Source organism: Hemicordylus capensis, chromosome 1 (genome assembly GCF_027244095.1).
Source record: "Hemicordylus capensis ecotype Gifberg chromosome 1, rHemCap1.1.pri, whole genome shotgun sequence".
NCBI classification, from domain to species: domain Eukaryota; kingdom Metazoa; phylum Chordata; class Lepidosauria; order Squamata; family Cordylidae; genus Hemicordylus; species Hemicordylus capensis.
The window spans coordinates 49046321-49073368 of record NC_069657.1 but is presented as its reverse complement, the minus strand read 5'-3'; the positions used below and the strand labels follow the sequence as shown (position 1 = coordinate 49073368).

At 44.5% G+C, this 27048-nt stretch overlaps 1 protein-coding gene across 28 annotated transcripts in view; it reads left to right on the top strand.

Annotated features, from left to right (window-relative positions):
- The window catches only part of TTLL5 (tubulin tyrosine ligase like 5), a 253862-nt gene that overhangs the window by 26602 nt on the left and 200212 nt on the right, over nucleotides 1–27048 (top strand). For all 28 annotated transcript variants that reach the window (XR_008309973.1, XR_008309988.1, XR_008309987.1 and 25 more), the window contains exons 10-12: nucleotides 3336–3437; nucleotides 3563–3654; nucleotides 5085–5192. Coding sequence is in view for 23 of the 28 variants with exons in the window: in XM_053262503.1 (XP_053118478.1) it covers nucleotides 3336–3437; nucleotides 3563–3654; nucleotides 5085–5192 (302 nt within the window). In the remaining 5 variants the exon portion in view is untranslated. The remainder of the gene's footprint in view (nucleotides 1–3335; nucleotides 3438–3562; nucleotides 3655–5084; nucleotides 5193–27048) is intronic.

Here is a 27048-nt window from a genome sequence, read left to right as displayed (position 1 = left end):
ATGTGCAGGGATGGCTCCCATGGTTTCTGCTGCTGCTTTTGCCAAGGGTGTGCTAAAACTGTGGAGAGAATGGTTATGAGAGCCTGCCCACTTATTGACTGCCTCTGATCCTGGCAGAGAGACTTGCTTCTGTGTGTAGAAGCAAGGAGAGAACATAAGATCCCTGCTCAGATTCTCTGCACCTGATTACGCAAGGAGGAGTCACAAGAGAGGCCTGCACACTCTCCGCCGCCCGCTGCTTAGAAGGTTGAGTGTGGAACCATTGTTGGGATAGCTCCAGAAGCTATCAATAGCAACAGGGTGAGGCAAAATATAGGAGCTGCCTGTGTTCGAGAATTGAGGTGGGAAGAGTAACACATCTCATATTTTCTTAGTCTTCTTTTAGAAGAGTAATGAATGGAACCCCTTATTCAATTATGTAAGGCCCATGCATAATGCAATTAAGTGCATAGTAGCTCCAGGGAAGGGACAATGTATGCATGTGTTGGGTCTCAGCCTGTTGCAAAGGTATATTTTTAATAGATGCATTAATAGTTAGTTTGAATAATTAATTTTAATGTAAAAATGTGCTGAAAATTGACCTCAGCCTGCACACACCAAATCATGGTTCGTTCTGGCCCATCAGGACATTTTAGTTGTGCACCCATTTGCTAAACAATGGTTTAGTAGTATGGTTGAGTCAAACTTGTATGTGATGGGAATAATGTGGAATACAGACTTACACTCTAGAGAGACACTTTGCCTTGGGAGAAGCTGTGATGTGTCCCCAGCATGCCGTGTTATTCCCTGGATAGCAATAAGTAACTCTATTCCTTAGCTTTGAGAAATTGGCTGTAAAATGTGCTCCATGTGGATCCCCCAGAAACTTTCCATTCTAGTCCTGAAACTCCTCTTCAGATAAGACTGATAATTTAATGCTTTTCTAATAAGTTCTCACTCTCCTTTCCAAAATTAAAGTTTGTCTTTTCAGTGGAGCTTGGCTGATGCCTAATTAGCAACCAGTTGAATACATTATGTTACACATCGGACAACAGCCTCGGGACTTCTGTGGTTTCTTTTATAACTGCCAGTTGTGTCTGATCATAGTAAAGCAAAAGTAGTTGCTTGCTTTCTGTTACATATGCTTGCCAAGTGAGTGTAATGTCCCCCTCTTTGGTTTTCCTTAGTAGTCTATGCCCTTTATACTTCCTAGTTCTTGGAGATTATTTAAATTTTGGACAAGAATAATATGCCAGCAGGGGGCAGTCAGGCACAGGATTTGTGATTTTTCTCCTCTATTTCTTTTGTTTGGAGCCCAAGGAAAAGCTTCATTTATTTTAAAATATCAAGTTTTAAAGAGTTGTGACTTTGGATCTTAACTCTTCTGAGCAGACATTTGTAGCTGAACTAGTGCTGATATCGGAAAAATAAAGGGCTGTCTTGGGGAGGGACAATGGGCTGAGCAGAAAACCAAATGTGCTTCTGAGGGGCCCAAAAAGGAGGCGGATGGGAGACAAACGTGGCTGAAGAGCTATGTGAGTTCTGAAATGAAGGAGGAGGCAGCAGAGCCTCGTAATGTCTGATAGTGTGCTGCCTTCCTGTTCCATGAGCCCACTAGTGCCCCCTCCTTTGCTAGCCTTCCTTGCTAATTAGCACTGGCTCCACGGAGATATTTACCTTTTCTCTGCTGGATTCCTGTGGTTTCCAAAGAATTCAGGTACTTACTGTGAGCCAAGGAATTCACATTACCTCATAGACTGTGCTTTGGCCATAGCCTATTACAGCAGCCTGGGTCCCGGTCTCCCCCCCCCCCCCGCCCCGGCTGCTTGCAGTAACCCCTGCCTGGCAGGCTCTTGATGTTTGGGGAATGTAGCTAACTTAAGCGGGGGTTGGGGTTTGTGGATAGCAATTGGTCTCATGATCTGCCTCCTTCCTCACATTTATAGCAAGCATAATCTATTCTGAATTGCAACATTTTGTACTTCTAGCTAATTTCTAATCATAACTTGATTGGTTAGGTAGAATTGAATGGACTGCCATGATTGGTCTCCTACATTAACAAGTCAGGCTCATTAAGAGGACATAAGAATAACTTTGGATCTCTTGTAGCAAAGGCTGAGGTGGAAGCTAGAGTTGGAAGAAGAACTTTATAAAACACCAGTTGGAGATGATAGGTCTGACTCTGACCTTTAGGAGTGTGAAAGATTTGAGTGTGGGTAGACGAGAGAACACCATATACAGGTGAAATTGCATTGATCTGAAGTCTGTTGGGAGACCTTTGGAGATGAGTGTTTAGTATGCTCTTATTTGAGGCTGCACAGTTGCCAGAATGATATTCTTGTGCTCTGATTCCATTTATGTTCTTTCATCCCCTTACCATCTCCGTGCCCTCATAGAATTAAAGGGTTCAAAGGAGACATCTGGACCAACTTGCTATATTGAGATAGGGCCTTCTGTACCCAAACACCTAACAGATGAGTCTATATTGTCAAGATTATGTGACTTGAACAGAATAGAGCAATAGATATCCATGCCAATGGTGTCTGCAGAACAAAGAATGAATTTAGTAAAACAAATCCTGCCTTTACTCCATAGCCTGTTCTTGCTGCTGTTTTTAAATATTTGTTAGTTGGCCTTTATAAGACTGTGAACAAACCATTGTAATGCATGAGAGGATAAGGGACTGCAAAAAAGGAAGATTTTATGATATGTTTTTGAGCTAGTCATATATACTGGTAATATGTTTTTGCATAATGCTGTACAATCTTGTCAGAAACTTTAATAAAGGTTTTTCGTGGACAAGCACTAAGTATCTAGTTCTATCTAAAGAACAGTTGTGAGACAAAGCAAGGGATGTGCTAATAGCCAATATTTTCCATACTATTTACACACACACACACTCCCCAAGAACTGTGAAGGCTTATGGGTGGCATAATGCAACCAAGAGAAATGGCATAAGAATGCTTGGTTGGGAGGTGTCCAGTGGGTGTAGAGACTGTTATATTTTAGAAGAGAGGATGTAGAGGATGATGCCTGAGCAGATAGATCACATGTTTATTTGAAAGCTGGTCTTCCTTGGCTTTAGATACTGAACTTGCTAAGCCAAACATCCATATCCAGGGTTCAGGAAGATCCATGTTACTGTAGGATTTTCTGGTCTGGACAGCTGCTTCTTCTGAGAGTGTTGAGGGGTGGGTTACAGGAGGAAGCATGCAAATTGGAAGCTCTCTTGATCTCTCCACACATGTACGTATGAGAGTAGGAAGCAATGTCTGAGCATACTTCCCCCTCCATCTCATTTCAAAGTGTTAGAATAATTGGCTAATATAGTCCTAAATATTTGTTCTTGTTTGTAGGTTTGCAACTGTGAGATATGATCAGGGAGCAAAAAATATTAAAAACCAGTTCATGCATCTGACCAACTACAGTGTCAACAAGAAGAGTGGCGATTATGTCAGGTACTTGGGTTTGCTTGGGAATTCTGCTCATCCCAAAGCATCCAAAACTATAGTAGCAAATTGGTGGCAAAGTTACACCAAAGCTTCTAAGGCTACAAGTGTGAACTCCTTTTCCTTGGTTTTAGTTGTGATGACCCTGAAGTGGAGGATTATGGGAACAAGTGGAGCATGAGTGCAATGCTGAGGTATTTAAAACAAGAAGGGAGAGATACAACTGGTGAGTAGATTTATATTGGTATATATTATCAGCTACAGCAGATCTAATTCTACTTTCTAATAGTTTTGTGCCTATGCTTGCACTCCCAATTCTTCTGGGGAAAAACTTCCTCACCTAATTCATGTGTGTCTGTATGTATACACACACACACACCCCTACTTTCTTTCTGATTGTTTGGCACATCTCTTTCCTGGAAATGTATCTTCTGCTCTTCCCTATGTGCATGTGTACTACTCTCTCTTTATTAAGTGGTTGTCTTTCATCCTGAAACCTCATTAACTGTGGAACAGCCTCTTCCTTGCATTCGCTTGGTCCACTGGTAGCATGACAAATGAACAGTACAAATTTCAGTTTAACTTCAGAGTGATTTCTTGTTTTTTAGCACTGACCCCTTGTCAGTACTAGTGTCATCTGAAGGCTTGTTTGGTGGAGGAAGGTTCTTCTGTGTGGTATCCCCCCTCCCCCCAATTCTGTGTTCATGAATGCGATTATAATGTGTTGGTTTTAATGCACAAATGAGTGGCATATCTGCTTGCTTTTTTAGTTCAGTCAGTTGGGATAAAAACTTTTAAAAATATAGATGAACTAATAAGTGCAAAATAAATACAATATGCTACTTAAAGCAGGCGTTTTTAGTTTTGCAGCAGTGCGGTGTCTATGTATATGGGAATTTTAACATACAAGTGGTTACTCTAGATCAGGGCTGCACAACTTCAGCCCTTCTGCAGATGTTGGCCTACAGTTCCCATACTCAGTGACTATTTGTCACCTTGGCTAGGGATTATGGGAGTTGTAGTTCAAAAGCAGCTGGAGGGCTGAAGTTATGCAGCCCTGGTCTAGATTAAGACATGGTCATGCTAGTATACTTCAAAATGTAGGATAAAGAAATTGCTGCACCCGGTAGATATATGGTTTGTTCTTTGTATCTGGGATCCTGAAAGTAGTGGAGGATGGTTTAGAATAAGGATAGACAAAATACTTATAGGACCATGAGCATCTAGGCAGTGGTCCTGGGGCAGGACTACTGTATGTGCTGCTGCATAAGTTGACCTCATCTCAAATAGTTAGGCTCCATAATATAACTGCTAGGGTTTTCCTGATTACATTGCACTTAGACACAGCAATACATACAAGTATTTATAATAGAAAACGATCAGATAGGATTATAACCTTTTAACTGAATAATCTGTCACTTGCTATTCCAGCATCCAAGCACAATATTATTTCATTGGGTTTGAATTCTTATAGTTTGATTGGGTGCTTGCACTCATACATGCATTCCTTTCTACAATTGTTCTAAAAATTCTCTCTTGCTTGAGTGCTTGCATGGGTGTTTGCTCACTGACTGCTGTGGTGAGAAAGTTCACATATGTGATGAGAGCACAAGTTAGCCATTAAGCTGCTTTTATTTTCCCCATTTCTCCTTCCAGCTCTAATGGCCTGTGTGGAGGATCTGATCATTAAGACAATAATTTCTGCAGAATTAGCCATTGCTTCAGCCTGTAAAGCCTTTGTCCCACACCGTGGTGTCTGCTTTGGTAAGGAAACTGAAGGCATTTTGACAGTTTTAAGTTCCTTTTTAGTGTGGTGGATATTTTTCTTCCTCCCACTGATATGTCATGGGGTGGGCTGGAGATTGCATACCATATTGTGTCATTAATGGAGAAATCATGGATTGGGCACTTGCTGTAGTCCATTTGAGGTTGTAAACCGCTGTTCTTTTGATGCTACTCATGGCCACAACATGGGTTGCTGGCCAGTCTGGTTACTTGTTTGACAAATACGGCATCTCTTGCTGTCTGAGAACAGCAGCTTAACAGGTAAGCAACTTTGTTTTTCCAACTTTGTTTTTCCATATTGACACCCAGTTGAACCAACATGGAAGGTTTTAAAATGAAAGAGAATGACAGTGCACAGATGACTCATGGGATTCAGTCTGCTGACAGAAATGTAATGTAGATCAAAAAAGCTCTAAACTAATTAATTGAACAGGAATGGCAACTGCTGTTAAGTTGGATCAGGCAATTTGTAGTTGGGTATGGGATTTGTCAGTGAGAATTTCAACTTTAAAAAAATAATGATTTCTAGTTCATAGTTCTGGACAAGTATTTGAAACTGTGCAGCATACTTCTCATGAAAGAAAGAAGGTTTGGATGGGGTTTCCAGAGCATAAGGAGTTAGGTTTTTTTGCCTTGTTGTCTCTTGGACTTTACCCTTTCTCATGTCTTTCAGTGCCAAACTAGATGCAACTGTAATCATTTTGTTGGCTCTTGTGTGCTTTTTCTCATGTAAATAGTAAACAAATGGAGGGAGAGCTGATCAAATTGAGACTCTGGTGGGGATAGACTTCAAGGCCCCCTTACCTACTGCCACTACCTGTATCCACCCTCACCCCCAAGTTATTTACCTTTTTAAAAATTAAACCAGTTGTGTTGTTAAAGTCATGTCTAGTCTGGCCCTTCATCTCTCTTCCTATTGCATGTGGACTCTTTTGTGTCCTAATAGTGCCCCATTAAGTATAAAACCCTTTATTGCAACCTAGATCCATCCATAAATAGTGGGGTTCTGCGCCTGCGCAGATCAGCTTTGGGTAGAATTCGTTAGCTCCTCGCGACGCCAGCAACCGCCTGTCGTACATGACTGTAGTAGCCTCTAGTGGTGGTTGGGCGTCTCTGCAATCAGTTTCTTTCTGACCGCCATTGCGATCAGTACTCGGAGATAGTTGCTCCTCGAAGAAAGTTTGTTTTTCGTTTATTTGGACTTCTGAACTTTGGACACGGACTTTGACAACTCTTACGGATACTCCTTTGGACTTGGCGTTATTTCGGATCATTTGGCTTGAATTTTGCATACGGACTAGGCTTCCCTCACGGACACCCCTTCGGATTTGTTGCAATCTCTGATTTTTTCCTCTGACAATGGGACGGACGACTAATCTTGTGCACTTTGTATAGACAAACCCTATACAAAACTTTATCCAGAAAGGGTTGTAATGCGCTTGGATCCTGAATTCTGGCCGAAAGTAGCTGGACATGCTTGGCAGGCGGACTTACTTAACCGCATGCTTGTCTATCAAGATAGCTAATTATGTAGCTTGCCAGGCAAGATATACGCATTCCGTCTGGGAGGCTTTATATGATCAGCGTGCAGCGCTGGAGCCAGGGGAGTTTGTCAAGAGGTTCGAGGCGATATTTGTGAAGACGACTGCAGCCACCCACCAACAATTGGCGAACGCAAAGCACCTAGCCAAATCCGAGTCTCGGACTCTGACCTCTTCTATTGTTCTAAGAAGGCATGCCTGGTTGCGTGCAACGGGTCTCCAACAGGACATGAAGGATCGGATTGAGACACTGCCATTTGATGGTGCTGGTCTCTTCTCTGACAAAACGGATGGCAACATGGAACAGTGGAAGAAATCTTGGATTACAGCTTGGTCTTTCACTAATTCCAGATATACTGGTAAAAACAGACCTTACAGTCAGTATACTCAGTACGGGCAGTATCAAGCTCGTCAGGATTCCTATCGTCGTTCTGACAGGAGGGACTTCAAACGACCTTACCAACGTTTCGGAAATAACAACAGACAACCCTATTACCCAAGGAATAGGGCAAACCAGACTTCTCAGAGTAAGAGGATGCCACAAGCAAAGCAGCAGCTTTGATCAGCCGCTGAGCCCACCAACACCAAGCAAAGTGCCTCATCTAACCGAGAGCAAGCATTTGAGCACCAGGAACACCATCTCCTTGAACACCGCCAGAATAACCATCAAACTGGCAAGCCATGCCCAAGCATGGCACCATATAACATCGGATCAGTGGGTCCTACGCATAGTTTCAACGGGATATGTGCTGGAGTTCAAGGAATACCCACCGTTCCTGGGAGTAAAATATACTCCGGAAACACCGATTTTACGGGAAGAGGTGCAGAAGCTCTTGTTAAAGGGAGCAATATCACCGGTGAGGTGGGCTTTCAGTCAGACGGGATTTTATTTCTGCTACTTCCAAATCCCCAAACGCGACGGGGGCATAAGACCTATAATGGAACTGCGAGGCCTGAATCAGTACATCGAAGTACAAAAATTCAGAATGACAACGTTGCAAGCCATCCTACCACTCCTCCATGGGGAGAACTGGATTGCAACGCTCGACTTAAACGATGCGTACTTTCACATATGCATTCAGGAGAATCATCGCAAGTATCTACGCTTCACCATGGGGAGCGAGATTTACCAATACAGTGTACTTCCATTCGGGCTAGTCACCGCCCCCAGGGTGTTCACAAAGTGTGTGGCAGTGATAATAGCCCATCTCAGAGTACAGGGTGTGTCCATTTATCCGTATTTGGACGATTGGCTTCTGACAGCCGAGACAAAGGAAAAGTTGCTGAGGCACATAGACATGGTGACGAACCTACTGGAGGACCTGGGAGTGCAGATCAATTGGGAGAAATCCTTTCTCAAGCCGGCAAAATGCCTGCAGTACATTGGCGCGGAGTTGGATATGTCAGCCCAGAAGGCATTCCTCCCGGTACCTCGATTTTCTCGTCTGCGTGCCCTGATTTACTGTTGTCAAGAGAATCCCATACAAAAGGCAAAGACAGTACAGGTACTGTTGGGTCTGATGGCGTCCTGCACCACCACAGTCCTGTACGCGAGGTTACGGATGCGCAGGCTACAGCTCTGGTTTCTGAGGTCCTAAAAGCCGAGATCCGAACCTCAGTCCAAGCGGGTTACTCTTCCACGGAAAGTTTTAGAATCATTGAATTGGTGGACAAAAGAGTCAAATATGCTCAATGGCATTCAATTTCACACGAGGGAACCCGCGTTGACAGTGACATCCGATGCCTCCATGCACAGTTGGGGGGCGCACTTGCTGCACCACAGAGTTCAGGGAGTATGGTCTCCAAAGGAGAGACTCCTGCACATCAACATTCTCGAGCTGCTGGCTGCGTTCAGAGCCCTGGTCGCCTTTGGGAGAGAGCTTGTAGGGAAAATGGTCCAGTTACAGATGGACAATATGACAGCCATTGCTTATGTCAACAAGCAGGGCAGAACAGTGTCCAGGTCTCTATGGAATCTCAGTCTGCAGTTATGGAACTGGTGCATCCCGCTCGGAATTTACCCCGTGGCCATTCATATCAAAGGCAGCAGACTCACTGAGCAGAGACCTAGTACTGGAGCAGCATGAATGGGAATTGCATTCGGAAGTGCTGGATCAACTATTCAAGGCTTGGGGCAGACCAGAGGTGGATCTGTTTGCGACTACTGAGAACAGCAAGTGCGAGCATTATTGCTCCCGGATGGGAGTCGGACTGCTGTGCAAGGGCGATGCCTTTCAGTATCTCTGGAGCCAGGAGCTATTTTATGCTTATCCACCCACGCCCTTACTGCCCAGGGTGGTGGCCAAGTTACTACACGACCAAACGAGAGCAATAGTCTTGGCCATGGTGGCCAAGACAGCCGTGGTACACACAGCTACTCAGACTATCGGGAGGGAATTACAGGAGACTCCCTCGGTGGACAGATCTAGTCACTCAAGATCAAGGCAGGGTGGTGCACCCCAACCTGTCTGTACTGAATCTCACAGCGTGGAGGATAGGCGTCTGAGGAAGATCCTCCTGAATACCCGTAAGCAGTCCACGAGACGAAGCTACAGGGCGAAATGGCTTAGGTTCGTTGCACATGCTGCCTCCAAAGGCTATGACCCTAGGGAGGCGAGTCTGAAAGCCGTCCTTCTCTACCTCACTACTCTGAAGCAGAGCGGACTAGCAAACGTGTCTATTAAGGTTCATATGGTGGCGATATCGGCGCACCACGATGGGTGGCACGGCAAGACGGTCTTTACCCATCAACGTTGTAAGGACTTTTTAAGAGGCATCAATAATCTATATCCTCCAGTGAGGCAGCTGGCCGAGAAGTGGAGCCTCTCCTTAGTTCTTTCATCTCTGACGGAAGCTCCCTTTGAACCACTAGCTACGGCATCTCTAAAACACTTGACCCTGAAAACTTTGTTCTTAGTGGCAGTAACCTCCGCCAGACGCGTAAGTGAACTGCATGCACTTCGTATAGACAAACCCTATACAAAATTTTATCCAGAAAGGGTTGTCATGCGCTTGGATCCTGAATTCTGGCCTAAAGTAGTGACTGATTTTCACCTGAACGCCGATATTGTACTACCTACCTTTTTTAGGGATCCAACATCTCCCCTCGAACGTGTGATGCATTCGCTAGACGTCCGACGGGCTCTTCTGTTCTATTTGAAGGCCACGAGTGCTATACGTAAAACACCTCAGATGTTTATAGACTTGCAGGGGAAGTTCAAGGGGTGTTCACCAACCCGACATAAACTTTCCTTTTGGTTGGTGGAGTTGATTAAACTAGCGTATGACCAGCAGGGGGTCAGCCCCCCCCCCCAAACAATTAAAGCACACTCTACTAGGGCTTACGCCACATCGGCGGCACATTTGGCTGGCATTCGTTTCACTGACATCTGCACGGCAGCAACGTGGTCATCACATCAGACGTTTGTGAAACACTACTCTATAGACATTAGAGCAGCAAAGGCTGCTGACTTTGGACGGGCAGTTTTAAAGAGGGTGTTACAGTGACTGGCAGATCAAGCCCACCACCAGTTGGGTAGCTCACAATTCACCCACTATTTATGGATGATGGAACCACTATCCAGATAAACAGGTTGCTTACCTGTAACAGATGATCTGGTAGTGGTTCCATCATTCATAACGCCCTCCCTGCCATCCCCACATCTGAAATGACAAGCCACTGTAACAGAAGCATCGTACGGCCATGTCGGCCATCAAGAAACTGATTGCAGAGACGCCCAACCGCCACTAGAGGCTACTACAGTCACGTGCGACAGGCGGTTGCTGGCGTCGTGAGGCGCTAACGAATTCTACCTGAAGCTGATCTGCGCAGGCGCAGAACCCCGCTATTTATGAATGATGGAACCACTACCAGATCGTCTGTTACAGGTAAGCAACCTGTTTTTGCAATAAAAATTAATTAAATGTAAGACTATAGCATGAAGATTTTCTTGTTGGGTTGGAACAAATATCTGTCTAATTCTAGTGTGTAGCCAGTGGCTCCTGGAAGCTCAGAAACAATATTTAATTGTCCTAACCATCCTCTTATTGTCAGTAAATGGCTAATTGGAGATGAACTCAGATGTTCCATTTTTAACTTTAATGGCAATCTTCCATGAATTCTCATAATTCCTAAACTACCACCTAGGCTAGTGGTTATTGCAGTATCCTGTTGCACTGAATCACAGAAGCATTGCATGAAATAGTCCTTCCTCTTGTCCTGAACTTGATGCCAATCATTTGCATTGGATGGCCCTGAGCTCTAGTGGTTTGAGAGAATGTCTCTGTTTACTCTCTCCATACCTTTCTAAATCTATCTCTTAACTTTAACTAAACAGTAACAACCTCATTTCTTCATGACTTTATTTCTTGTTTCTGTGTATTTTCCAGCTACTCTTTTTGTTCATAGGGCAAAAGGAATGACTTGGAGCATGCCAACGGGAAGGCTGTCACTTGGTGGCAGAGTATGTTGTGCATGCAAAAGGTCCTAGATTCAGTCCCTGGCATCTCCAGGTAGGGCTGGGAAAGACCCCGTCTCAATTCCAGAGAGCCACTGCCAGTCTTTCAAGAGTATTGACCTACTACCTTTTTCCAAGTCAGGCCATTGGTCAATCTACATGAGCATTGTCTGCACCGACTGGCAGTGATTGAACCCGGGACCTTTTGCATGCAAGCAGATGCTATGCCACTGAGGTATGGCCCCATCCCCTAAGGCAGATCACCTGGGCAGACCAATGGTCTGAGTCAGTATAAGGCAGCTCTGTATATTTATACAATGGTGGTGTGTTAATTGCTGTTTCTGTTCTAGTTCGATTCTTAATGCCTCATGTTCAGTTTGTGTCTTTGACTGTTCCACACTGAGGGAGTGATTGCATTTACTCTCATTCTGCACAATGCAGCATGGATGGTAGGAGCTCCCGTCTGTGCCGCTATGTCTGTGTAAGTACTGTGCAGCTCTGCTCTGGCATAAAGTTGCGCAAACGCAGTTGCGCAACAGGAAGCCCATTATTTCCAATTGCTTACACAGCTGCAGCAGCGCGGGTGGGAGCTTGTACCACCCTTGTTGCATTGAGGAGAATGTGAGCCAATTAGTTTCTGTACCAGGACTCTCTTTTCTTTGTGGTCATGGCCAACTTAATTCCTATTAGTAGATATGTGAAGCTAGATTTTTTGTCCCAGCATGCATTACATCGTATTACTTATGATGACTCTCATATGCCATTCATTCAGTTAGGAGGGAGCCTCATAAACATTATACTTAGCTCAGATTCTGTTCCAAGAATAAATTATGTACAGTACTCTCAAAGCTGAATTGACATAATGTGCCTAGAATGTTCAGGATACTCACTCTTAAATCTTAAACAAAGGTTGTCCCTAGAAAATAAAAGATGGAAGAAGTGGATGGCTTGAAATAGAGTACTTTTTAGCCCCCTGTTAAACTTCATCAATGATCTAGACCTTGCTGTTGATAGGCTGGGATAAATAACTTGTGTAGACTGATCCTCTGAATGGAAATAATGCTCAGCATTTGACATCTATAAGCACCCTATCCTAGGAGAGATACTAGTTCTTATGATGGAAGAAGATTAAATGAAATTTGGAAAGAACTTGCAGGCCATAAGGGACCTAGACTGGTTTTTTCTTTAGGATCTGGGAATGATGCCCATTTCATAAACTAGCTGTATGGGGAAAAGTGCATTGCATTGGCACTTAAACCGTGTCTCTCTGGTCTTGCGTATTATGTGTTTGAACCACTTGGCGGCGGTAGAGCTTCTATCTTGCAGAGGTTTTTTTTAAATGGAGATATGTGCTGACAAAGGTTGGAGAGCTCACTGGCATAGAAACTGGGAACGGCTCCAAAAAGCAACGGCTGGTACCAGCATGTACCTTCTCCCACTTTCCAGTACCTGCCCCTCAGCTTTCCCTTTGGCATCCATCCTTCTTCCTGCTTCCTGCAGCCCTTTGTGCAAACACAGGTTAGAAACTACAAAGCTGGGAACCCAGAAACGTTTTATTATAGTGACCTTGATTTTATCAAGGGTTAGTATTAAGACTAGTGGAATGAACGTGAATTACCTCTTAGGATATGGATTCTGCATTGTGGAGCTTGATAGTATTAAGTTACCAAGCATTAGGTTTAGGAGCTCAGTTCTTACTTTAGTTACATTAAAACTGCATATTGCTGGAGTATCCTGAAGAAGTAGAATTGACTGAGAGCTGACAGGGCTATTGGTATGCTCTGATGCTTTTAGCTTCCTAGATAGCTTTTATTGTTCTGGAGTTACCAAGTCTTTACAATAGGAGGCAACATTTTTGTTGTAGCAGCTGATGAGTTAGGTTTTTTTGTGTGGGGGCGGGTTTAGTGGATGTGCTTCTGCTCCCTGAAAAAAGCAGGGTGTAATGGAAGGACTGGGCCTGGTGTAAGGGGTCTTCGTGTCAGCAAGAGTGTGTGGATAAGGAGTCCAGAGGGCTTGGCGCTAAAAATGAAATGTATGTGAGTGAGCAACAGCAGTTTGCCAGGAAGCAGGTGCTTTTCAGACCACGCTTTAGCATTATGTGTACAAATAGCTGCATGCCTTGGGCTCACACATTCCAAACTTCGAATTGGCAAAATTGTAACTTGCTGTTGCATCTGAACTTGGCCAACTGTGGTTTGTACAGACCACATGTTGCCAGGTTCATACATGACATTTACGAGCTTCCAACCATGGCATGCTAGAAGAGCAGAAAGGGAAAGGAGGAGTTCACAACCTGAGGCTCTCACAGCTGCTTGTGCTTATAATGTTAAACTGTGGCGTAAGACTGTATCTGAACATTCCCAGGGTCTTGCTGAGAAGTGTGAAAAAAGAGTAGTGATTTGCAGAAAAAGGAAAGAAGGAGGCTGTATTGATTCCTTTGAAGCTCGGTTCCAAATTTGGCCAAAGTGAAGTGGGACCGCCCCTCTAAGCTCTGAATTGGGGGTCAAGTGCCAAGACAGCCTCTGGATTGAAGCACGGCTGCTTCATGTAGACCTAGCTGCGATAGTTGGTAGGGACCATGCACAACACAATGCATTTCAAATACAACCAAAATGCTATTTCAGAAATAAACAAAATCTGTCACCTGTATAATCGATGAGAATTGAGTGGTGTGCATACACTTTATATAATATTGCATAATTTTTCTTCTATTACTCATGAAGAAGAGTAAAGTCTTATGCAGGTGCTGACACCCCACCTTCTGACCCCCAGGAGATTCTAGTCAGCCCTTTTCCTTTTGGCTCCTGAGACTTTACCAGGCATTGCCTGCATGCTTTTCATCCACAGATTCAAGGGCTATAAACTTGCAAGCTTTTAAAATGAGCTGACATTCTCACTATGCTTATTTCTGTGCCTAGAGTAAAATTCTACACTTGTGTAGTGTTATCACTGAGTACACAGAACCATGTCTATTGTTCCTAGTTGTCTTTTGGTGATGGAGTGTTTCAATGTGCATCTTTGCCTGTGATCAGGAGCAGCAGCAGTGTGTTTAGACTTTCAAATATTTTTTAAAAATAGCATTTTATTAAAACCTCTGTAACCTATAAATATAATGGCTTATAATCACAGTGAACTGCATCTAGACTAGGGATGTGCATTAATCGATTTTTGCGATTTGAGTTTGAATCCAATCAGGGCAAATTTTATTCAAATTCAAATCAATTTTTGAAGGGCTAAGGGGCACCAAAGCAGGTTGGGCGGCAGGGCACCATGGGTGCTGCCTACCAGCCAAACTACAAAGCAATTTGGCAAATGGGTGATTTTTAGGATTTTTTTAGTTTTTCCTGGTGTCTGTTTTTTCTGTAATAGAGAATAATGGGGGTTTGAAGCGACCCTGTTATTTCCCGTGAGTAGCACCTAGGTACTCAAAAGTGTGTGTTTGGTGGTTGAGCGCTATGGTTGCCAACTACCACCCAGCCCACAAAGCAGTCGGGCACTCAGATAATTTTGGGGGGGAATTTTTATGCATTTCTGATTTTCTGATGTGTGTTAACTTTTTCTCATAATGAATCCCTAACACACCAGAGAATCTGAAATTCATAAAATTTCCTAAAAATTTATCTGAGTGCCCAGTTGCTTTGTGGGCTGGTTGGTAGTTGGCACCCATAGAGACCCACCCCCAGCCCACTCCCAAGCACCTTGGCTCTACCCATGGGAAATAATGGGGCTGCTTCAGATCTCCATTATTCCCTATGGTGGAAAAAAGAAAAACATCATAAACTAAAAAATTGCAAGATAATAACTCGTTTGCTGGATTGCTTTGCAGCTTCAGAAGTGCAAAGCAATGGGTGGCAGAGCACCCATAGTTTGTGTGCTCTGCCACCCAACCTATGCTCTGCTATGGGTGACAACAGGGTGCTCAGCATCCCCATTTTTCCTTGTGGGTGAAGCAAGCTGCTACACACCTCCCCGCACAGCCACTCATTATCTGTCCCTCCCCACAAGCAGAAGAGTGACAACAGCACACATTCAATTAAATCCCCAACAGAACTGCCACTCTATTGTAAATATTAAGTTTGAATAAAATTGAGTCTTGACCACTTTATTTGTAATCTGCTTTCTGAAAAATTACACAGAACCTATGCCCAAAATGTCATCATGAATAGTAATAACTTCTCAGTATATTACTTCTAAGAGAAGAAATCAAATCAGCAGTGTATGGGGGATGAGAGATAATAAACAGACCAGAACCTATGTAAGTGAACAAAACAATATTCACTCATTCGTGAGGAAACGGCTCAAATATTTTGCTGAAGTTTAAATTCTGTTTGTGTGTGGACTTGAGAGATGCAGACAGCCAACAATGAGGCCTGGTTGCTTGAATGAAACTGCTTGAGAAGAATAAACTAAGTGTGTCTGCCTGCCTGGGCTTTTGAATAAAAGGTTACCTGAAAAATGTTTGTTTTAAGGTTAAATAAAACTAAGGCACTTACATTAAAATGTACATACTACAATACACAGTGAAGAATAAGAAAAATTAAGACCTCAGAACACTGTGCCCACAATGACAGGAAGGCTGACACATGTGAGGTCACCAGCAGCCAAGATCATCATTGGCCACAGCTGGGGGAGGGGTGAGTGTGTGTATGTCCTGTTTCTCTGGAATGGGAAAACCCAGAGACAAACAATGCAAATTATTATTACTACATTTATATCCCACTCTTCCTCCAAGGAGCCCAGAGTGGTGTACTACATACTTGAGTTTCTCCTCACAACAACCCTGTGAAGTAGGTTAGGCTGAAAGAGAAGTGACTGGCCCAGAGTCACCCAGCTAGTATCATGGCTGAATGGGGGTTTGAACTCGGGTCTCCCCGGTCCTAGTCCAGCACTCTTAACCACTACACCAAATCAAATCAATTTTCCTGCCTTCTCCACACCACAGCCTCTCATAGGTGGGTGCTGCTGGGGCTCAGGGTGTCAGTCCATCCACCATCATCATTGGCCTCGCAGTGTGGTACGTGATTGTCTGCATGTGTCAGCAGCACTAATGGGTGGACTGTGACACATTGTGGTCAGAGAGAGTTGCCGGTGGTGGTGGTTGGGTGACACCATGTGTCACTCATCCTCCATGGCTAGCTTGGGGTAGTCCAACAGTGCTTACGTCCCACAGACTCGCACCTTGCTCCTCTGTAATGCCAGGTCTATCCAGAATAAGTTGGAAACCATCCATGAGTTGATTCTGGATGAAGGGGCAGACCTGGTATGAATTACAGAGACTTGGTTGGGGGAGGCTGGTGGCTCAGTCTGGTCTCAGCTTCTCCATCCAGGGTACTCTGTTGAGGAGCAGGTGCAGGGATGTGGGCGTGGAGGTGGAGTGGCTATGATCTATAAGAATAACCTCTCCCTAACCAGGATCCCTGTGGAAGTGTCTGACCATATTGAGTGTGTGTACTTACGTATGGGGACCAGGAATAGACTGGGACTGCTCTTGGTGTACTGATTGCCCCGTGCCCAATGGAGTCCCTAACTGAGCTGACGGACTTGGTCTCGGGTTTGGCATTGGAGTCTCTCAGGCTTGTGGTGTTGGGGGACTTCAGTGTCCACTTTGGGACCAATTTGTCTGGGGAGGCTCAGGAATTCATAGTGGCCATGACAACTATGGGCCTATCTCAAAGGGTCTTGGGACTGATGCACATTGCAGGTCACACGCTTGATCTGGTCTTTCACTCTAATCAGGGTGGTGTTCCGTGGTTGGGGACTCCTGTGATTTCCCCATTGTCACGGATGGACCACCATCTGGTTAAGGTTGGACTCACAGTCACACCCTACCTTCGCAGGGGTGAGGGGCCCATTAGAGTAGTCCACCCGAGAAGGTTATTGGATTCAATAGGGTTCCAAGAAGACTTGGGAGGGATTAGTGTTGGTTCTGCCGGTGATCTGATCCCCTGGTGGAGTACTGGAACAGCAAACTCACCAGGGCAGTAGACATGATCGAACCTATGCATCTTCTCCGACCCGCTTCAAAATTGGCCCCTTGGTATACGGAAGAACTATGGGGGCTGAAGTGGCGAGGTAGACTGGAGCACAAGTGGAGGAAGACTCGCCTCAAATCTGACAGATTACAACATAGAGCACATTTGAAGATCTATGTTCTGGCAATACGGGCAGCAAAAAAGCAATTCTTTTCGGCCCGTATTACGTCCACAAGTTCACATCCGGTGGAGTTGTCCAGGGTCATGAGAGGGCTAGTGAGTTGAGCAATTATAGGCCTGTCTCCAACCTTCCGTGGCTGGGCAAGGTAATTGAGAGGGTGGTGGCCTCCCAACTCCAGGCAGTCTTGGATGAAACTGATTATCTAGACCCATTTCAGACTGGCTTTCGGGTGGGCTATGAGGTGGAGACTGCCTTGGTTGGCCTGATGGATGATCTCCAATTGGGAATTGACAGATGAAGTGTGACTCTGTTGATCCTTCTGGACCTCTCGGCAGCTTTTAATACTATCGGCCATAGTATCGTTCTGTCGTGTCTGAGGGGGTTGGGGGTGGGAGGCACTGCTTTGCAGTTGTTCTAACCTTACCTCTCGGGCAGATTCCAGATGGTGTCTCTCGGGGACTGTTCTTCAAAAACTGAACTTTGGTATGGTGTCCCTCAGGGCTCCATATTGTCTCCGATGTTGTTTAACATCTACATGAAACTGCTTGGAGAGATCATCAGGAGATTTGTGCAGGGTGTTATCAGTATTCTGATGACACCCAAATCTATTTCTCCATATCAACATCATCAGGAGAAGGCATAACCTTCCTAAATGCCTGCCTGGAGGCAGTGATGGGCTGGATGAGAGGTAACAAGCTGAGACTGAATCCAGATAATACGGAGATACTTATCGTGCGGGGTTGGAACTCGGGAGATGATTTTGATCTGCCTGTTCTGGATGGGGTCACACTTCCCCAGAAGGAACAAGTATGCAGTCTGATGCTTCAGGACACAAAACTCTCCCTGGTGTCCCACGTTGAGGCAGTGGCCAGAGGTGCCTTTTATCAGCTTCGGCTGATACGCCAGCTGTGTCCATTTCTTGAGATAAATGACCTCAAAACAGTAGTACATCTGCTGGTCTCCTCCAGACTTGACTACTGCAATGCATTCTATGTGGTGCTGCCTTTGTACGTAGTCCAGTTAGTTCAGAATGCGGCAGCCAGGTTGGTCTCTGGGTCATCTCAGAGAGACCATATTACTTTTATCTTAGAAGATCTACCCTGGCTGCCGATAAGTTTCTGGGCAAGGTTTTGGTTATAACCTATAAAGCCCTAAACAGCTTGGCCCTGGGTACCTTAATTTGCTATGAACCACACCGCCCATTGAGATCATCTGGAGAGGTTCATCTGCAGTTGCCACTGGCTACATGGAAGGAGGTGGATTCAGCACCAGCAGTGGCTGGTGTCTCCTCGCCTTCATGCCCGCACCAGTGGGCTGTCAGGGACATGAAGGTGGTGTGCAGCCCACTGTGGCTCATCCAGAGATCTGCAGTGAAATGAACAGTGGGGCTGGGCCCTGCTACACGCAGCTGAGCCAACACGGCCTCCACACACACATGGTACAGAGAGGACACCACCCTCTTGCTGAAGGTGATGCATGAGAGGATCTTGTACTCTGGGGCAAACAACTGGAGTAGCCTGCAGAAGCTGGCATTCTCTACCATCTGAAATGGCTGATCGTCCAAAGCCATCATCTCACCAATGGTTCCATGTAATGAGATGTGCCTTCGAGCAGTCAGACCACTTCCCTAGATGTTGCACCCACTGCACAGTCAGCTTTTCCTGCCTAGGAACTGGAGCCACTCACTTACTGCCGCTGCTCAAGGGCACACTCGGCCTACTGCTGCCAGAAGTGGCAAGGACTCCTGGGTGATGCCGCTACAGGAGGTGCAACAGTATACCTGGCCTTGTGAAATGCTTAGGGTCCTTGCCCATGCTCACCTGCAGTTGGTGCAGTCTGCAAGGGAAGGATCACCAAGGCAAAGCTCAAAGTGATCCCACACAATGCTGGTACTGGACTCTCCGGCATGTGGCCTCTTGTATGGGGGTGGGTCTGCTGGTTCCTTCTAGGGCACACACACCCCTTGGAGATGGCCTGTGAAGTCCCAGGGGCAAGAAGCGCAATTACTTCTTCCTGACGCTCCTCAGATGCATACAGGGGGCTCCCACCCCCCGGGAGAATTGGGGAGGATGGTGAGGTGGCAGCTGGCTCTGCCTGCACTTCCTCCATAGCTGGCAGGGGAGGCCTTCTCCCCCAACTCCTGAGTCTAGTCTGTGCACAAAAGCAGGGGCGGGGATGACTCGGGGAGTAGGCCGTTTCGCACCCTGTATCACCCTTCCAGCATCACGCTTCCCTCTACCCCTTCTGCCTACCCTCATAGACATCTCTTTGTGTGTGTGTGTGTGGGGGGGTGGTGGTGGTGGTTCATAAAGCCTTTTAATGTTTTGGCCCTACTTTAAGAAATAGGGCCAAGGGGCTGACTTCAGCTGAGTGCACCACGCACTGCCAGTGGGCAGTGAGCACACAAAGCTGCAGGAGTTGTTTAAAAATTTTAAAAAATCAAGCAAAGGGGTCAAGGCGGTTGGTTGGGGTCCCCGAATAGAAGTAGGGCCAAGGAGCTGACTTCAGCTGACTGCTCCATGCACTGCCAATGGGCACATAAAAGCTGCAGGAGTTTTTTTTAAAAAAATCAAAAAAATCAAGCAAAGGGGCAGAGGTGGCTGGTTGGGGGTGGGGGCAAAAAGAAGTAGGGTCAAGTGGCTGACTTCAGCTGTGTGCACCACTTACTGCCAGTGAGCACACACAAGCTACAGGAATTTTTTAAAAATCAAGCGGTGGGGAGAGAGACAGGACAATGCTAACCCTTCCCTTTCCTGACACCTACCTAACAGGGATCCCTCCAACAGCAGAACTCCTATTTAATTTTTTAAAAGCCCTAAATAAAAATCCATTAACAATAACAAAATGTGTGTGTGTGTATAATGTAGTGTAATGTGGTGTAGTATGAGTGAGTAATACAAAATGGGGTACTACCTAGTACTTACCCTCAGAAGTCATCTTCTCCTGTGTTGAGTATGTTGTTGTTGTTGTCATCTTTTCTCTTCTCTTCATCTGGAGTAGACTCCAGGAAGCTGCTGCCTGCCAGCTGCACCAGGGCACCACTGAACAGCCAGGAGGAGGGCAGCTGGGCACCACAAGGTGGGCACCCAGCAAACCCCCCCCCAAGTCAGCCAAAAATGAAAAGAAACACTATTATTGGGGGAGAGATGACCTGCTGTCCACAGGCTCCTTTCTGCAGCACAGGCCAGGCAGGCACTGGGTGCTCAGTGATTTCAGCCCAAAGGATGAAAAACGGAAGAATCTTCTTCCAGCACAGAAGGATCTTCAATCTTCTTCTTCCCAGCAACAGCAGTCAGTTTTCCAAGAAAAATCTATAGGAAGCCAGAAATTCCAGCTGCATAGCAGTTTTTCTCTGGTTTTTCTCTCTTCTCCCATGAGGAAGAAACAATGGCTGACTTGGGGACTCTGTCCCCTTAAGTACATTTGAAAGTGCCTCCCCTGTCCCTCCCCCCGTCCCTCCCCCTAGCCAATGCTGGCACAGTTCCCCCTGGCAACACAGGATTTGAATCACAACAAGCCAACCAAGAAGCAAGGGGAATTGCCAGCCAATTGCTGCACACTGCAAACTAACCAACCAGAGTGGCAGAGAAGCTCGGAGGACTGATTTCTAAGGCACATAAAATGGAGACTGATGAAGGGACAGAAAATGGTGACTCGAATAGATTCGAGCTCAAATCTGGCCACTGAACCCCAGGTTGATTCATTTTGTAGCCAAATAACTTGAATCGCCCAGATTCGAGTTGAATTGATTTGGTCACAAATTGATTTCCACATCCCTAATCCAGACAGTTATGTCTAAGTCCCATTGAAATCAATGAGCAAGTTAGTAACAAATGATTTCAGTAGGATGTGGTCATAACTGATGTAATCTGGATGTTGCCCTCTTTAGCTCTGCTCCATGGTTACCTTTTTGTGTGTTATGCCACCCACCAACAGCTTCCTCTGTTTTCATCTACCTGCATAACCAGCCCTCGCAGTACTTCTCAGTCTGACACCTTCTTGTTTTTGTGCCTTTGTGTGTAATTCATGATTGCAGTTTGCACAGAATTGGTATGCAGTTATTGTATTTTGTTTTTAGTACCTTTTATTCCAAAGGTTCTTAGAATTGTTTAAAAGATCCTGCACAACAATCTGGGACCCTATTAATGAAAAGTAAAGAGATGCCATCCATTCATATCTGCAAGGACAAAAAAGGGGCAAAATATTTTGATTGTCTTTATTGGGTCAGTAGGTTTTGTTCAGTTTACCTCTTAAATGCCATGCATTATCTAATCTTGAATTTTGAGACACACAGAGATCTCTCATTACATATGGGGTTAAGTTTTGGACAAAAGGGGAGAAAGTAAAGCATAACCTCCATTAGTGTAAGTGTGTTTTATCTTAAATGAAGGCAGTTTCCCTCTTGTAAATGCTAACCAGTTTGACATTGGGAGATATGACTAAATTGCAGGCCTAGGTGGTCTGGCTGTAGTCTCTCTGGAGACTGCAGGTATTATGTATACATCCTGACCAGGCATTAATTTGGCAGGTAGTCTGGAAAATGCCACTGGTTAGTGTGTTAATGTGAAAGCTGTATAGTATCTACATTGGGGGGGGGGGAGGGAGAAGGGCCCTGCTCTTTGAAGAAATGGCAACTCTCTTCTCCTCTGACAGGCAAATGGAGTAGTGGTAAGCCAGCTTCGCATAGGATCAAGCCCTTTAATATATGTGGTAAGGAGTGTAATCTGGGGAGTAAGAAGGTAATCACAATAACTTTTTCCTACTCTGATAACTTTTGCAAGTTTATCTTTTTGTGGAAATTCAGGGAGGGTTACAGAGTCATCTATGAGTTAAATGAGGGAAAGTGGGAGCTTTCAGCACTCTAAGCAGACCATTGCAGAGGTGATTCAACAGGAGGAGGAGGGAGGAGACTGGTATATTCCGGTCCAAGCCTATTAAAGGTTTCATTGTTTTGACTCCTGAAGTCTGCTTCTGGGTGGGCAGAGAAAAGCCCCATTATGGCCCACATCAAGGCCTGCTTTGAAGCACTATGAAACCTTTCCCCTCACCCCAAGGAAAGATGTGGAGAGAACACAAACTACATTTTCTGACTCATTCTACAGTGTTCTACCCATACTCTTCTCACTGAACTGAGAATGTAGAAAGGATACAATGATATCAAAGTTCCTAATTTCACTCCCAGACCAGCAATCTGAATAATGTATTACTGGAGGAGTGATGGCCAGGGCATTCTTAAAATCCAGGTGAGACCATAAATATCAAAAAATGTCTTGAGTTGCTGAAAATGTATCCTTAAGCCCAATGGTAGCCGCCCTGTTGATCTCTGTCATGGTGATATATTGTGTATTAAAAATAAGTGCAATTGGGAGAATAGGGCTGCACTGCAATGGTGATGTATATTTTACCTGTGCTGCAGAGTGAGCCCAGTAGACTACTGTAATATTAGAGCAGCTATAGGGAGGGAGAATGAGGGGAAGGCTTAATAAACTAATTGCAATTTTCTAAGCTTAGAAATTAGAGACTGGCTGTGCTTCATGAGCAGTCTGCACATGAAACTGTGCTATAACCATGTTCCTGAAATTATTTACCGACTAATGTATATTCCTTAAACTGAAGTAGTGATTGGAATAAATGACTCAATGTACTTCCTCTGAAAACCATCATAAAGGTGGTCTTGGGAGTAACTATTTTGGCAACCTTAGTTGCCCCATCCACCGGCAGAAAGACTTGCAGATCACTGTGTCAGGCAAGGGGTGATAATCCATGGGATGGCCCCTGTCTTCCACGTTAGAGTAGATGTTCAGAGCCCTGAGAGAGGTTTTCAGTTTGACACAAATTCACACACACACCCCACACACAGCCCAGCCTTTGAAAGGCCCATAAGAGGAACTTATGGGCTAAGTTAGTGGGAATCAGCTGACCATTAGGTTTGAACTAGACCCCTACAAGCTTAGTTAGCATCAGTAAGGAGGGGAGAAGCCTCTAGTCCCTTATTAATGACATTCTAGGTCTGTGTATGACACATCGTTATAGGTAGAGATTCCTCTGGCAAAGTGGAAATCAGCTAGCCAGAATGATGGATTCATAGAGGTTCCCAGCTCACTTCCCTACCTCTCTTATCTCTGAAGTGCCACCCCTACTGGAGTGCCAGTAGAGCCAGGGGAGTTAATCACAGCCTCGGCACCTCTAATGTCAGTACTGGCTTGCTGAACCCAGCTGTCTTCTTTCCCAGGTGTCTTACCAATTCCTCCTTTGGCTTCTGCAAATGATCAGGCAAGCTTTTCCTTGAAGCAGACACACATTCTTCTTTCTGTGACAGATTGGGCATCATGGTCTCCTTTTTTCCTTTTACTTGTACTCCTACCTCTGTTATGAGAGGTCAGCCTAAAATGCTAGTGCTGCACAATGGAGGTCATGCTGTATTCCGCCCCTGCCCCATGTTACCTTCTAATTTTTTTGCTGACTACCTTGGGGGTTCCCAGCTAGTGTTGATCTACAACTCTCATAATCCCTAACCACAATGGCTGTAGCTCGGGGTTGATGAGGGTTGTAGTCCAACAACAGCTAGGAGCCCAAGGTTGGGAACCCCTGGACTACCTAACATTAGCATCTGGATTAACTAAATAAAGATAAGTACTCTGTATGAAGTGGTGTTGTGGGAATGCACTGCCCTTGTTTGAGAGCTCTCAAATATGTGTTCCAGCTGTTTACTATTACTGTTTACTATTACCAATAGTGTTTACTATTGGCAAATACTTTTTTTTTAAAGTGTGTGCGTGGGGGGGGTGTGCTATGGTATTTCCATAAATTTTCCAGATCCTTATAACCAGAACGCTGGTTTGCAAAGCTGCTGTATTGTGAAGAAGCTCAGCTTGCTGAATCTTATGAGCAGTCACTGCCTTCTGAACTTGTATCAAACTGTGAAGAAAGATTGTGGAGACGAAATAGCCATTTGTTTGTAGAAGTGGGTGCAAGTGGAAAGTTAGGAAAGCATCTAAGGAAACCTGATCTTCAGTTTTCCCTCTGTTTTACCCTTAACATCAGTGATGCAACATGAGCTGTCAGGCCTTGTACTGCAGGCTGAGAGGAGATATCCCAGAGCACTGCCTTCCTTTTAATTAATCTGCTTTTCTAATCCCTTTACAAAGGGGAAATGACACCGTGAAGCCTGGCTGTGGCAAGCAGCTGTAGAGGAGGCGCCCGAGTTCCTTGTAGAGTTCACAAGCTATCAATTTCCTCTGAACTTCATGAGCTCTCTTGGTACTTGGCATGAGTTGGTATGTTCTCCAGAATGGCAGCAGGCATTTTGTTGTTCCATGTGAAATATTTATGCATTGCTGTCTAAACGTGAAACATCTTCCGAGAAAAATTGGGCAATTGTTGTGTGTTGGGATAGGTTTAGACGCAAAATGGCAGTTCAAAAATATGTAGATAACAAATTGTGATCCAAAGTCCTTAGTATGTGGAGATGGAGGAAGCAGGTGGTGGTGGTGGTGGTATGTGTGTATATATAAAGAAACATATAGTGATGCACAATAAAGGCTACCTGTTTGTTTTTCAAGTCCATACCAAGTAAAGGTAAAGTGTGCCGTCGATTTCGACTCCTTGCACCACAGAGTCCTGTGGTTTTCTTTGGTAGAATACAGGAGGGGTTTACCATTGCCTCCTCCCACGTAGTATGAGATGATGCCTTTTCTATATCGCTGCTGCCCGATATAGGTGTTTCCCATAGTCTGGGAAACATACCAGGTAGAGTGAGGGAAATAAGAGTACTGTGAAGACATCTTGGGAGTGGGGTAAAAACAAATGGGGAATGGTGTGGTGAGGGCGGGAATGATGAAGTGCATGAAGGACAAACTGAGCTAGGAAAGATGGTCATTTAGCAAGAGGGAAGTGGCTGTTGTACAAATTAAAGTACAAGTTTGTTCTGTGTCCAAGACTAATGGCGTAGCTACTGTTCACAGCCCTTTTGTCTTGTCTATAAAGTTGCCTTTTACCTGAGAATTAGTCTTGTGCTTGGAAGTGTATGGTTATTGCATGCTCAGATAAATTCATTTAACTCTTTTATAAGAATCTTCAAATTTAAAACTTCTGCAAAATGCTCATACAACCCTTTGTGCTTTTTGTATACTTCCCACTTATAAACCTGGTTTGGAAAGTGAACCTGGGCATTTGGTTCTCTTGTAACAGATATGGAATGCAAACTTAAAGCACAGAGGACATTTGAAAGTATCTTCCAACATTACACAGAAAAAACCCATTTAGGATCTTTCTTCACATGCATGTTTCTTATGGCAACATCAGTGCATTATGTGTCAGAAAATGCGTGTTCCTCCAGTGTGGATAATTGCGTGTGTTTGTGTAGCCTGGGTTAATGCATGGTAACACTTGAATGAGAGTGAGTTCACGCAGTCATTAGTATGACACACAAAAAACTGAGATCCCTGCTGCATATGTTCTCCCGCAGAGCACAATGTGTGAACTCAGATTTTTTGACAATCTCTGGTTGGCAATGCACCAAACAGACATGGAACTGAGATTTATAATCTAGGATCTTATATTGGCTTGTCAGTCTTGGCTCCATGTCCTATTTGCCTATAGGAGAAAAATCCAGAGATTGCACAACATGCTCTGTGGGTAAACAAAATTGAGATCTCCATTTTTTGTCTAACCAACATCACATTGATAGTGTGAAGAATCCCTGTATGGAAAGGACAATCTGTGAAGTTACCTTGGGGAGATGCTGTGGATGTATGTTTTGAGCGAAGGAACGTGCTTCTGGATATCTCCAAAGAGATGTAGCATTTACCAGGCTGTACAGAAAATGGAGCACTTTTTTCAGAGGGAATAATGAGGAGAGATGCAAATAAGACTCTAGTAGTACCGGTAGCATTCTGGTGCTTTGATCTAGAATTATTTTTAGTGTTGAGTGAGATGCTATTTGAAAAGGTTGTTCAAAATGAATATGTGACAGATGTCAAAATGATGGAGATGGTCTAATGTGTTACAATTAGGAATCTAAAGACAAAGTTTACAGCCTTAAGTATAAGACAGCACCAATAATAGGCCTCAATTTGAGAAGAGAATGAGGATAAAAGGGAGCAAACCTCCCTTTCTCTTTCACTTACTTTATTTATTTACGGTCAGTGACCAAAAGAGAGATGTACAATCATTAAAAACTCAGTATCACATAAAAAAATAAGAGTATATTATTTAAAATAAGTGTGTGTATATATACCTAAAAATGGCAGGTTTTTTTAAAAAAGAAGAATACCCTCATGAATTTGAGACTCTTATTTTAAAAGCCACATAACAGTACTTAGCAACTGTTCTGGAGATTACTGAATCTTCATTGGCTAATAAGTACTTTAAAAGAAGATCCCCAGTTTTCCCCTTCAAATTATTTAGCAAGGGATGGATTAATTGCTGCCTTACATCCTGGTAAAGTGGACATTTTAATAAAATATGGGCCATTGACTCGATCTCCTGGCCACAAGGACATATGCGCTTTTCATAGGGCAATTTGTTATACTTCCCATATAAAAGCGCTGAAGGGAAGGCATTAAACCTTGCCCTAGAGAAAGCCCATCTATGACTACATTGAGTTGCCTTTCTTGTCTTTCTCATCTCTTCCTCACTCACAAAGCCCCCTCTTCCTACTCCTTTGCTGATGAAGCTGTGCTT